At 38.5% G+C, this 13,385-nt stretch overlaps 1 protein-coding gene across 14 annotated transcripts in view; it reads left to right on the top strand.

Annotated features, from left to right (window-relative positions):
* The window catches only part of HDAC9 (histone deacetylase 9), a 459,183-nt gene that overhangs the window by 310,508 nt on the left and 135,290 nt on the right, over positions 1 to 13,385 (top strand). For all 14 annotated transcript variants that reach the window (XR_005566228.1, XM_027738932.2, XM_027738931.2 and 11 more), the window contains 2 exons: positions 2,947 to 3,124; positions 9,627 to 9,760. Coding sequence is in view for 13 of the 14 variants with exons in the window: in XM_027738932.2 (XP_027594733.2) it covers positions 2,947 to 3,124; positions 9,627 to 9,760 (312 nt within the window). In the remaining variant the exon portion in view is untranslated. The remainder of the gene's footprint in view (positions 1 to 2,946; positions 3,125 to 9,626; positions 9,761 to 13,385) is intronic.

Raw genomic sequence — 13,385 nt, 5'->3', positions numbered from 1 at the left:
ACAAATTTCTTCTTCCCTGAGCTGATTAGGTTGATAAACATGTGTTAAATACTCAGGATGCATCTGGTTTCATTTGAGGAGGGGAGAATGATATAAACAAAACACAGTTTAACCAGAAAACAGGAGAGCAAGAACAGGCTGTCTTCCTGGTCTCTGACAAGTTGTTGAAATAGACAGCTGTCTGGTTTAGGTGGTGTTCACACAGACTGATAAGCATTAAAAAAAATTACCTTGATTTGCTCATATGCATGAAAAATAGTGTTTCTATTGCCTACATAGACACAAACATTTTAGAAGCACAGATAGGAACATCCCAAGTTATCCATGTTTTGTGGTGTTCCAGACATTTTTTTGTTCTTCAAAACACCATACAAAAAAATCATTTAAATTGATTTCTTTAGATCAGAGACCTGGAAAGATTATATTTTAGATATCAAATGAATGGCAAACTTACAGCTTCACTGAAAAAAAAATTGTACGGGTGTCATACAAGTGAAGTTCAGGTCTGAAAGTGAAAGAGGGGCAGACAAGGCCACTCAGGCCTTGTCAGCAAGCCTCAGGGTCAGTCAGCACTGAGAAAAGTCCAAACAGAAACATTTGTGCACAGCATCAGTCCCCCCTCAATGATATCTGAATTTCCAAGGTTTCTTTAAGAAGTATACTTAACTAATACTGTTTAATGAAGAAAGCCAGAATCCAGTGATACACCCTTACTAGTTTGAAGAGCATTTCAGAAGAGAACAACCCCTTTTGTCTTCTGTACTCTAGTAATTATCAGACAAGTGAACTCAATGAATTATCAACAGTTAGTGTGAACACTGAAAGACAGTATCAAAAATCCCCTTGCTCAAAGATACCAGCTATACACAGGTACCAGCTATTTAATTAACACAGTGAAGGCAACCTATGAGGTTGAGGAGAGCAGCAGAAATGACAGTATTCTGCTGATTTCCTTTATGGCAGTAATGTTCTGTGTGATGAAAGGCTTCTGCAGGTAGGAGTTTGACTTCTTCCAAACTGCTCAAACAGCAGTTTGAAAGAGTAAGCAGGAGACTGTGAATACAGAAGCATCAGACGGACAGTGCTGCTGTCACCACTTAATCCTAGGATACAGGGAGTAATCATGCCACAGATAGCAAAATGCCTCCTGTACTTCCTTCATTGACCACTAAAGAAAGCACTGAGGAAAATGAATGCTAAATTCTCACAAAGGAATGTATTTGCTTCTGTTCTCCATAGGGAAAATATTCAACACAATAGCGTCATTGCATTCTTCACTTCTCTCCAGTCACAGGTACTCCCAGCAAAGGTTACAAAAGATATGTATGCCTACGAGAACAAAAGAGATACTTCCTGGAATATTTAACAGTATATACATTAAAAAAGCAACAGGGAAAGCTGAGGATTGTATTTAAAGAAAGGGAAATGATTCAATGACTCCAAAACAAGATAATTATTGTAAAACCTCTTTTTGCTTACTCATATTTTCTTTCTTTACTTAGTCACTTATGACAAGGTCCCAGGTGATTTACCCTTCCCACGACCTTATGTCTTTTCACTGAAGTGGTGACCCCAGATATTAATGTGGGATTTGAGGCTGCCTTTTAAGGCATTTGTTCTCATTTCAGTTGCTATTGATGAGCACTTGTTTGCATAAAGGACTCTTATTACATGCGGGGTAGACATTCTCACATCCCAGGAGCTGTCGATTTATTTTGCAGCGCACGAGAGGCTGGGGTACTCCTGGGTACTCCCACCCGCCTTCCCACACAGCCTGAACTCAGCTTCACCTCTCTGAGCAGCCAGCAATCCCTCCTTGGCCAGGCCAGGCCTCCGAGCTGCTGTCCAAAGCAACAACATACAGCACTGCTAACTGTTACTGAGATTAAAAAACAAAACAAAAAAAAGATAGAGACACATATATATACATATACATATAAATATATATATATACATATATATATACGCCTGCATATATGTATACTGAGCCCAGGGGAGGATAAACAGAGTCCGTAGTTGTAAGACACAAGCGTGAATTTCAGCTGAATTCATATTAAATAGTTTGGAAATCTCTCTCATTCACTTTCTGTTGAGGGTCTAGGACTATAAGCACAAAAAGAGAAAAGCAGAAAGAAAAGGGCTTGGAAAGCAATCCTACTCTGTGGAGTGAGTGAATGCCAAGGTTTCTACTGGCTTCAGCAGGGTTTCAGCCTTTGTCATGTCAGCAAAAGTGATTATCTGTTGACAAATAAAACAGAGGAGAAAATCTTCCTTTCTACTCTGTCACAGCCTTTTCACACCTGCCTGTCTTCCCTGAAGAGTTTTGCACTGCCTACAGCCAGCAGCAGTTATGACAAAAAAAGATGGTTCCTAAGTGGAATCTCATGTAACAACTCCGGAATTTCTAAATGATTTGTGAAAACTTAGATGCAAATTGTTCCTACTTTCCCGGGAGCTCTGGGAACTGAGTCCTCTGTAGAAGCTTGATTCACAGTTGCTCCTTTGGTACTGAGTAGTAAGAGCACCACTTTTCACTTTCAGTGCTGTGGGAAAATTTAAAATTTGTTTCTGTAGGATCATGAAATGCATATTCTAACATCATATTATGTATTCAATATATTAGAAAATCTCTTTTTATCTTGTCTTTTACAAAATCTTGTCTTTTACAAGCCTTTGCATGTTAAACCATCTTTTCTGTGAGGGGGAACTGACAGGTTGCCTGCCATCAGCTACTCTCCAGCAAAATCAGCAACCCACGTTGTCAGTGTGAAAACATCTGTTGAATGGATTTATTCACTGGGGCTTAGGTGCGCGTTGGAGGGTGGGTGTCCACACTGTTTATTACAACCCTGACCTAATGAACTTAATTTGTTGACATGTTTCCTTCAGTGTCTCACTTGATCCAGTCTCACATTTCTTTCTACTGTGCTGTTTTCTTGGAAACAGGAGTTCCTGGCACATCGGCATGTCCACCAGTTGCAAATCTACCAGGCTCAGATGGCTACAGTTGGCATGGCAGGATTAGATAAACATCAACCTGTGTCCGGGACCCCATCTTCCCCCACTGATTCCACATTACCTCACCCAGACACGGACCAGCCCAGCCAGCATGTCTACACGACTGGTAGGATTCCCTAAAGACTGCTTTTAATAGGCAGGGCAAATGCATTTGTTCATGTGGGATCAACAGACTTAAATGCGTCAAATACCTCCTGCAGCAATGCGTTCAGTTTTAGCCGTACTGCTCCTCTGTTTTATGATGCTATATTGGCACCAACTCAACCAGTGCAGCTGATAAATCACAGGGTTAATATTCACACAGTCATAAATTATTATCATTGACTGGCTCTGGCAACATAGCAACAGGTGCATTTTTGGTGCCTTTAAGTCATTTGTAGCTTTTCTTTCATTTCTCTATTCTCTAGTTCTTTTCTCGGTGTTCTCGTTTCCTGTGTAAAGAGACCACCAATAAGTTGAAGAAAGACCACCAGTAAGGAGGAAAACTGCAATATAATTCTAAATGTCTTCATTTGACAAGTCAGTCTCTGCTGCAAGGTCACTCTCTCTACAGAAATAGCAAAGCTGTAGGGATGACTAGGTGATGTTGGATACAACTTCTGCATCTTTCAATGGTTGAGTGGAAGCTACAGAGGCAGGTTTTATGGTCAGGACCTGGGCATTCCAGTCACTCAGGGAACACCTCTTGGGCTGTCCAAAGCAAAGTGATTGGAACCCCAAAAATCTTCAGTCAAAGGAAAAAAAGATGACCACAGAAACCTCATTTCTTATTATGGGTAATCTAACTTTCCATGAAGGTCCATCTTTTTAAAAGCCTGAATGTCAGTATAACATTAGAGCATGGTTAGAAGTTAAGATTCACTTTGTGCACAAAAAAGGGGGAAATAAATACTTGGAGTTACTGTTTGTGAATGTTTATGCCAGAAGTATTAATTCCTTCACATCAGCTGTCAGAACTTGCCATGCCCTGAAAGTTTACTTTTCAGGCCATGACCATGGATTGATGTAGGATGGAGTCCTTAACTGGCAATGTATATGACTGTGTGAGACACTATGCCCTCCCATCTTTCCAATTAGAATGTGAACTTGGAAAGCAAAAATTTGTTTTTACTTGTTGGGTAATGAACATTCGGATTGTACAGAAAGGAACATACTAATTCACTTTCCATGAGTTTCTGCAAAAAGAACAGCTGTGTATAGACAGGATTATTAAACCAGGCCACTGTTTTTCTAGTTGTGGTTCATAGAGTCCCCAAAACATTGTAAACTCATTTTAAGAGATTCACAGAGCACACCAAAAGTGAGCTCACTGTGTGTAGGCTTCACTGTTCCATTCAAAAATCCGTAGTTTCACTGAAAAAGTTGAATGAAGTTACAAATGTAAAGGCTGCTGTTTCAGTCTGATTTCTAAGGTTTACTGACATGTCCCTTTATAATTCTCAGTAATGGGACTTGGGTCAAGGGGGTTATGTAGATATGTGGACTCATGGCATCAGCTGAACTATTCAAGACAGAAAATGTGAAGCTGAGATGGAAGAATAAGAGAAGGAATGAAATTACGTAGGACAAACACTGAATGGAGATGGTGGAAATTGGACATCCCTGGCTTGTAATCTGACACAACGAAGCCTGACAGGATCAGCAATGGAAATACAGACACTGCAACTGCAGAGTCAGGGTGTATTAAGATTAGGCAGAGAGTCTAATCTTATCCTTTCAGTAAAACATTGCTACATGAACAACACCAGAAAGAGAGAAGAGAGAAAAAAACCCCTATCTTATTCCAACAGAGATTCTCAGTCCTTCACTGAATTCCTTTCACCAAATCTGAAACATCTTTATCTTGAAGCCTTGTTTTTCTTTTATTGAATCTTTTTTCATCCTCCATTGCTCTTTCAAGATAATCATCTCTGCTCATTACTGAAAAAAAAACAACATCCTATTTTCACCTGCCCTACAACTTTATGCTTCTGCTTCTCCACTTCTGCTCTGTACCCTCCTTTCTTTCATATCCTCTAGATACTGGCTGAAGACAGTGCAATGCTGTAGCTGCTTCCAAGCTGTATCTATGCTAACAGCCAGTACCCCCTGGATGATGGACCAGCTCCAACAGAGCACATACCTCTACAATTAAACCTTTTGTTTCTGCTTGAAGAAATCTCTTTCCCTGACACGTGTCTGAGCTTACAGACTTACAAATATAAAAGCTTTATCACTGCAGTTTCTGAGTACATTGAAAATAGAGCTATTTTCTAGGTTATGAGACTCACACCTTTGGAGTGACAATGAACAGAGACTTTGCAACATAAACAGTTCTAATACAGTTTCTGTAAATAAATAGATCAATCTGTGTATTATTAACATATGGTATGTTGTGGTATAGAATGGCTTTTTTTGTGCATAGTATTTCGTGGGTCTGGATAGTGCTCTAGCATTTATTCATTCATCAGTGGAAAGAAATAAACCCAGACCCAGTTTTTCTCCAATCTTATACAGCCTTTCCAAAATCCTTTAGGATAAAAGTCCTGAGCAACCTGGTCTGATCACAGTGGTGACCTGCTCTGAGCAGAGCTGAACTACAGACCTCTGGAGGTCCCTGCCAACCTGAGCTATCCTGTGGTTCTGTGATTTTTTCCCTTAAGAGAGCACAAAATGCAACCAGCAATTGTCCACAGCAGTTGCAACACTAGCATTTTTAAAAGCATGGAAGAAAGGAATGGGTGGGTGAAAAGGGAGAAAATTCTAGTACACCGTAAAGTGAGGTTGAATTCAGACTCCAAAAATTAATGTAAAAACAGGTAGCAGGAAAACGGTTGTGGCAGATTATTACGGGGGCATCAAAATGAGCCTATATTGTTGTGAGTCATGAGAGAAAATGCTTTTAGCCAAATACCTGAAGGGAATTAGAATGATGATTGTTGTGAGAGAGTTAAGCTATATCTACACAATATATGCACAAAATAATGAGTTAAAGATGGAAAAAAGATAAAGTATACTTAATTTTCATTTAGACAGTTCACAGAATATTTGATATTATTTAGTTCAGATTTTTCTTTGGAATAATTTATTAGATATTCTTCCCTTGGGTTTTCTTATTGGTACTGTTGTTCTCCAAGGCAATTAATCTTCTTCAAAGCATGCTGTTAGCCAATGATTTTTAGATCTCTTGCTCTCCCCTCTGTTTAAAATATTATTAAAAGAAGCTGACCCAAATAAAGTATTTTGGAAATGAATGAGTGCTAGGGAGTCCCCACAAGGAAAACCTTAGTTTTTACTGACTGAATGCAAATGCAGTTACTTTTGTCCGCTGTCCTCTATCATTATATGGTTCAGTGGTGGCACCATTCCCATCTGTCATCAGGGCCACATTCTGACCTCAGTAATATTGGTGTAAATCCAGAATAAATCCACCAGTCTCAGTGGAGCTGCTCAGATTTACACAAGGAATCTGAGAGCAGAATCTGGCTACAGGCATTTGTTCTGGAGAGACAGAATAACCATATTTTATTAATATTTCACAGCAGTCTGCAATTGAAAACAGTTGCCTCCCTCCCTTCTTTTTTTTTTTTTTTTTTTTTTTTTTTTTTTTTTTTTTTTTGTGGGGTGGGGAGATTATTGGCTGAATCCTATCAGGGAAATCCTATAGGCTATTTTTAGCAGTAAACTCTACTGCTGCATTCTGGTATTGCATCAAGCACATGTGCTGTACGACCAGCAGCCACACATCTGAATCACTTGCACATCCTAAACCAATTTAAATGCTTGCAAATAAATGAAAACATATATTTTAGTCTTTTCATAAGTCAATTAATCCTTCTAGAAATAAATTTTACACTCGGTGCAAATATCTTAGTAATTAAGTTTGGAGCAGATGCTTCTGCCATGTAATACTGACCTGACCTGATTAAACTGATTTTTGATTCAGACAAAATAACCCATGTACAATAAAATTACATTTTTAGTTATATTCTATTTTGGGAAAAATACTTATGCACTAAGACGGGGATGTTTATATTTATGTCAACCAGAGGAGGCATCCTGAATATACAGTTTCAGTGTTTCACTTCAAAATTGGTTGCAACCCTGCTATAGGTAATCAAAAAGTGTCATTATTACACTCAATTCTGTGTAACAATAACATAGTAATATATACATATTTTATTTGGACTATTCAAATAATTAAAATTAAAAAATGTATTTAAAGAGTGGCAGGTAGGAGATACTTTCAACTTTCAGCTAATTTTGTTACCGTTTAACAAGTGTTTCCATTCAAATCCATTTGCTATAACTGCCCACTCTGACTAAAATCTTCTGAAAGTTCTGATGCATGTACATTCAGCATCTGAACATCTTCTCTCTTAGTCAGAGGGATGGGAGGAAATGTTTTCTAATCTACTGGTATGATGACCACTGCCGAACTACAACATGGGTAGACAACAGACTGTAGAAGTTAAAACTTTGAGTGCCAAGAAAAGGAAAGCGAGGTATGTGAACATGCACTTATTTGCGTGCATACTTCCAAACAACTTACAAAACCTCATGATAGAGCAGCAAAGAACTGCAGAGAAAGGAAATTATTAACTACTTTGACAGTGCCAGCAGATATTTTAAGCTGCATTAGTTTATCAGCTCCAGATTTTCACTGGTTGTCCTTTTTTTTTCTTTAAAAGAAAACAAAACAAGAAAGTAAACAAGAATTTATTACTAATGAGCTATCATGTTTGCTAGATAATAATTTAGCATAAACTTAGTAATGCTGCACTTAGATATTATGTTTGCATTCTCCTTATGCTAAACATAATTGTTGTATTATCATCTTGGCTTAAATAGCAAGATCCCAAAGGATCAGTTCTGAAGTGCATGAGCTAAGAAATATGGCAGCATAAATATTTCTCGAGCTGCATAATTTCTGGCTGGCTTCTAACTGAATTATCTCAGAACCTTAACTTTGAATTGCCCGCAATGTATACAGACTCTTATTCAGTAGAGCTTTTAAAGACTTTATTGATGTTCAATATCCATTCAAGAACTATGCTAAATAAAGGCTGTATTGGGCATGTTGTTGAATCTGGACTTCAATTTTGTGTTTTCTTCACTGGCTGACTTTTCAGCAGCAGGCTAACACAATTTTCCCAGAACTGTGTTGGCATCCCCAGTAGTGGTGGCACATAAGAAAGAGGTTTTGAATGCCAAATATTGCAGCTTGCAGAAATTGTTAATTTAAGTCCCTTTCAACTGTGAGGGGAAGAAAAATCCAAATGTTTCCCAAATGAAAATGGTCCACAGGGGTAAGGAAAATAATTGTTGTTCCAGACATTTTTAAGGGAAATGCAAGCAACAAGTAAATAAAGAAAATAACTTTTCAGTGTTTCAGACTTGGTTTGAAAGCCTTGAAAATTGAATTTAGCTCGAGCCTCTTCACTAAAATTTCTCTTTGGCTCCCAATACGCAGCTACAGAGCAATGTGATACTGATAGCTGTTTTGTATAAAGCTGTTCTGTCCTTGAATAAATGACCATAGAAAATTCAAAAGGTACCTTGCATTGCAGTCAAACAATAGGATTTGGTCCTAATTGAGTAGTGGGTGGAACTTTTCATTTAATGAAAAAGGACTCTGGCTGCCACTGTTTCAACTCTCTGAAACTTTCATTTGATATGCTTTGAGATCTGGAATTAATATGGTATTAGTTAAGCAGTACAAATGCAGAGTGGCATTGCCATTTCAAAATTTATTTTAAAATTTTAAAAGGTTTTACTGAATTATTTTCCTTACACTGCTATAAATATATAACATTTTCTTGTTATATATAGGTTAACAGATTCAACTAAGCTTACCCACTAGAGAAAAAGAAAACAAGTGATTCAGTAATAAGACTGATTTTTTCCTAGCCATAAAAGCTTTAACGAGACACTACTCCATTTCCTTTCTCCTTTACACTTAATTGTATTTATTAATATAATTTCTTGAGAATTAATTTTTGCCTTATTGGAATCACAAGATATTCCTTGTAAATCAAAATTCAGAGTCTCACAAAGGAAAGAGGAACTTGGGTCCAGAGAAGGGCAACAAAGAGAGTAAGTCATATGAGGAGCAGCTGAGGGAGCTGAGGTTGTTTAGCCTAGAGAAAAGGAGGCTCAGGGGAGACTTTATTGCTCTCTACAACTACCTGAAAGGAGGGTGTAGCCAGGTGGGGGTCAGTCTCTTCTCCCAGGAAACCAGCGACATGACAAGAGGAAATGTTGTCAAGCTATGCTAGGAGACAGTCAAGTTGGACATCAGGAAGAATTTCTTCACAGTAAGGGTTGTCAGGCATTGGAACAGGCTGCCCAGGGAGGTGGTGGAGTCACCAACTCTGAAGGTCTTCAACAAATGACTGGACATAGCACTTAGTGCCATGGTCCAGTTGACAAGGTGAAGATCGGTCAAAGGTTGGACTTGATGATCCTGGAGGTCTTTTCCAGCCTAAACGAATTTGTGATTCTTTGATTTTCACCTTGCTCTAATTGTCAAATAAAATCCAGTTTTGCTATGGTATGTATGACAGGGAACGGTATAATTTGCATTTTTTTCACTTATTATTTCTTATTCTGCTGTCTTTGTGCTGAAGGTGTTGTGTATGACAGTCTGATGCTGAAGCACCAGTGTATGTGTGGGAACTATGCTAATCACCCTGAACATGCTGGAAGAATCCAAAGCATCTGGTCAAGGCTGCAAGAAACTGGGTTGCTAAACAAGTGCGAGGTAATTAAGAGTTAAGACCAGATACCTGACTTGTTAAAGTAAATGTCAAATTCATTAAATGCTAAATGTGTCTTACTTCTGTAATAAGAGAGTAATTTGTCTTAGGAATTAGTTGGTCTTAACTGACAATATTAAATTAATGCATTATAGGAAAGCAGACTTCCCAAATCAGAAAATAAAGAATTTACACAGAGTCATTTATCCAGACATGATTATTCCTCACCTTTAGAAGGTAGACAAGCAGTAGTCAAACAGCAGTTGCAGTCCTTCCAATAACACAGTTCTTAACTTTTCAAACAGCTAAGGATTTTACTTCTGTAGCATCAAACATTGTTTTTTAACATAGTTTGTATCACTCCATAAGCATATTGCATCTTGTCTAATTTCAGACTTTAAAGTCTGTTTTCATAGCATTTTCATTTGCCTGGTATATAACAAGTCCCATGTGAAACCCCAAGACATTCAAGCACAATCTTCTAGGCAATATCAGAGCAAATGTGTAATTTTCTTCTGCTTTGATTTACCTCAAAAATTGCATATTAAAACATGCTTAAATCAAATATGGGCTGTGATGTTCATATATGATTTGGGTTAGTTAAAAAAAACTTTTTCCTACCATTCCCTGCTTCCTGTGAGTTGTGCAGCACTGTCAACTTTCTGCAGAAGCCTGTGGCAATTGAGGGTGCTTAAGGCACTGCAGCACAAGTTAACAAAGTTCAGCACAAATTTGCTTATGTTTTGCAGGATCCCAGAATATTTTTACAAACCCAAAGGAACTGGTTCAATATATCCCTTCGAACAGCTCTTAGTGACTGTCCATGAAGACTTTCTGCAGGCAGCCCAGTATACTGGGCAGTGAGATGTTGCAAGCACTGTAAATGGATTTGTTGTATACACTCATCTAACTAGATGGCAGCACTCTAACAGGCTAATTCTTTTTTTTTTTAGCTTGGATAATTTTTTTCAGTCTTCAGGAAGACTTTCTGTCAGCAAGGCCCTTAAGGCCACGTATCACATGAGTGGTTTCACTGGTGGGATCACATAGTTAAAGAGGAAGTTAAACACGCAGCTGAGTGCTTTACTAAAATAAAACCTAGTTACTTTTTTGACTCCGGACTCCATATTATAAAGAAAAGACAAGAGAGAGAAAATAAGAAAATGCAGTGTCCTACTATGTACTGCTTTCTCCAGTAACAAACAGATATTGATGAATAGTAAATTGTGTAGATCTGCAAAAGGTGAAAAATGGAAAAGTGGTATAGGTTAGTCTGAGGTGCATGCAGTCCAAGGGTTTCCTGGAAGATTTAATGTTTCCTCTTGCAATTCTACAAATTTCAATTTCAAAAACTGAAATATAGCCTATTAGGTCTTGCAAAATCCAGTGAGGGGGCAGAGAGGAAATAAGTCACTTCATGTTGAACAGCATTCAGCTAATTTTGAGTCCAAAGGCTGGAATGTGACATGAGCTGTCAAAATGGAAACTGATGATAAAACTGAGGAATCTCAGTGTGAAGCTGGTTTGCAGATCTGGTGTTTATTTAGATCCTCTTATGTAGCTAAAGACAGGATCACATTTGTTGATGCAATCTGTCCTTTGCTTCACTGAATTATCTAGCACTTGCCTGACATCAAACAAGTGCTTAAAACTGCTCACTTTCCAAAATAAGGAAGGCTACAGTGATATACTTAATTGGTGCTCTGGTTCTTCAGGAAAGTAATTCAGCTGAATAGATAACTCTTGTCACTAAAGGAGAGGTTATTTCATTATCCAAAATATAAAAGGCCACCATTAAGCTGCATTCTGGAATATACCACACTGAGGATGCACAGTCAAAGCATCATGGACAACTGCACTGTCTCTTCTGCTGAATTCTGAAAGCCCCCTCATGGACATTAGTATCTCTTAATACAATTTCTCACTATAATTTCCCACAGTTTTTGTCAGAAGGAGGGGAGAGATCACTGGTCACGTTTTGCCACATGCACTGCCTCATACACTCAGTCTAAAGAGCAGCTTAAGAACAGAAACATGCAACAGCCGCCTAGGAAATCCTCTGCAGTAACTGTGAACCTTCTTTATTCCTCTCTAACTAAAACAGTAGTCCCTCAGGAGGGCTGCAGTCCTGCTCTTTCTCTGCTGAGGAGTTTTAGGATCAAAGGTAGTTCAGTCAGAGGTAGCTCAGATCTTGTTACTTTGCAGTATGTGTATCCTTACGCACAGGCTTGTGCCAGGGGGCCCTCCCTATTTTCTTAATTTAACAAGAAACCCTAATGAAAATGAACAACCTGTATCTATACAATCTTTGTTATCTATAGCAGGGAGCTATATGTGCTTCCTAAGTCATGTGGTGTGGATTAACTCCTCTCACACAGCTAAGGTCTTTGGCCAAGTATACACAGAATCGTCGTCACTAACTGGGTATAGGATGATGAAAGTCATATATACTAGGCTGACACCATGCTTGCTGCAGTTCATAGATTAATTTAGCTAGATTAATCTAAGCTTAATCAATTATCTTTATATATTACCTATATATATTGCTCATATTTATCCCATTGTATTTTTAAAATATAACTTGATAAAATCATAACAAGGTTTGAATGGGGTACTAGAAGCTGTGTCTTTGCTAAGAAATAAAATGTGCCTGAGACTGTTCTCCACTCCTGCAGCCCATTGGCATGGAAAGGCCCATGTTCAAACTACCAGGAATGCTTCCTGGCCCATGCCAGTGAACATATCATGTCTGGCAGTTGTCTGGGAGAGTGCTAGCTGCTGCTCAGCCAAAACGGTGTGAAGGACCACTTTAGCAATTTAATAATACAGATGATTGTGCTTCTCTGCCTGGGAATGTTTGCTGGCACTGCTTAGTTTACTGCTGCAGACACAGCCAAGAGGACTTGCTTCTGTAGCCTGTATTTTTTCTTTCTAGCCATGAACTCTAGTTATTCAAACAACAGTTTAGAGGATATTTCCTCAATCGAGAAAACTAGTATAGCCTTCAGATTATTTTTTTTAATCATATCACTTTTCCAAACAGACAGATTAATGCCCCCATCAGCTTCCTCAAGACAAGGGAGCAACACATTCACACCATGGCCTGCCCTTGAGAGCCAGATTTGAAACACCAGTCCCCGACTGAGTCCAGGGCAGGAGAATGAAGTATTCACACACACACCACCCCCACCCCCCCATAGGGAACTTTTTTATAGCCCTGCTATATACATATTGGAAAAATAAAATTCAGACACAATATTTTTGCATTAGTTTAAAAGCTTTGTGTATATTTACTGAAATGACTGTTCGGTGTTTGTTAAAAGCTGACAAATGTAGAACAGAGAGTTAACAAATGCAGACCGGGGCAGCTAAAAGATGCAAAGATTGGCATAAAAACATCCATTATATTTTTTTTGCACTTTTCCCTTGGTAAAGAGCAATGCCTAGGCACTCTACCTTTGGGACAAAAAAAGGACTGAATTATGTTTTGGTAGTGGTGTCTACTTTCCACTTGTTCTAGGGAGAGGAAGTATTTACAGAACTCCTTTGGGGCCATAATTTGTGTACACATGACTGACATCAGGCTACAGAGATCAGCACAGGTCTAGAAAAGAAAAGAAGAATGTAGAC

This window comes from Pipra filicauda, unplaced genomic scaffold (assembly GCF_003945595.2).
Source record: "Pipra filicauda isolate LSUMZ 115617 unplaced genomic scaffold, ASM394559v2 scaffold66_size7647185_pilon, whole genome shotgun sequence".
In the NCBI taxonomy this organism is placed as follows: domain Eukaryota; kingdom Metazoa; phylum Chordata; class Aves; order Passeriformes; family Pipridae; genus Pipra; species Pipra filicauda.
Note: the sequence above shows the minus strand (reverse complement) of the source record. Positions and strands in the feature narration are given on the sequence as shown.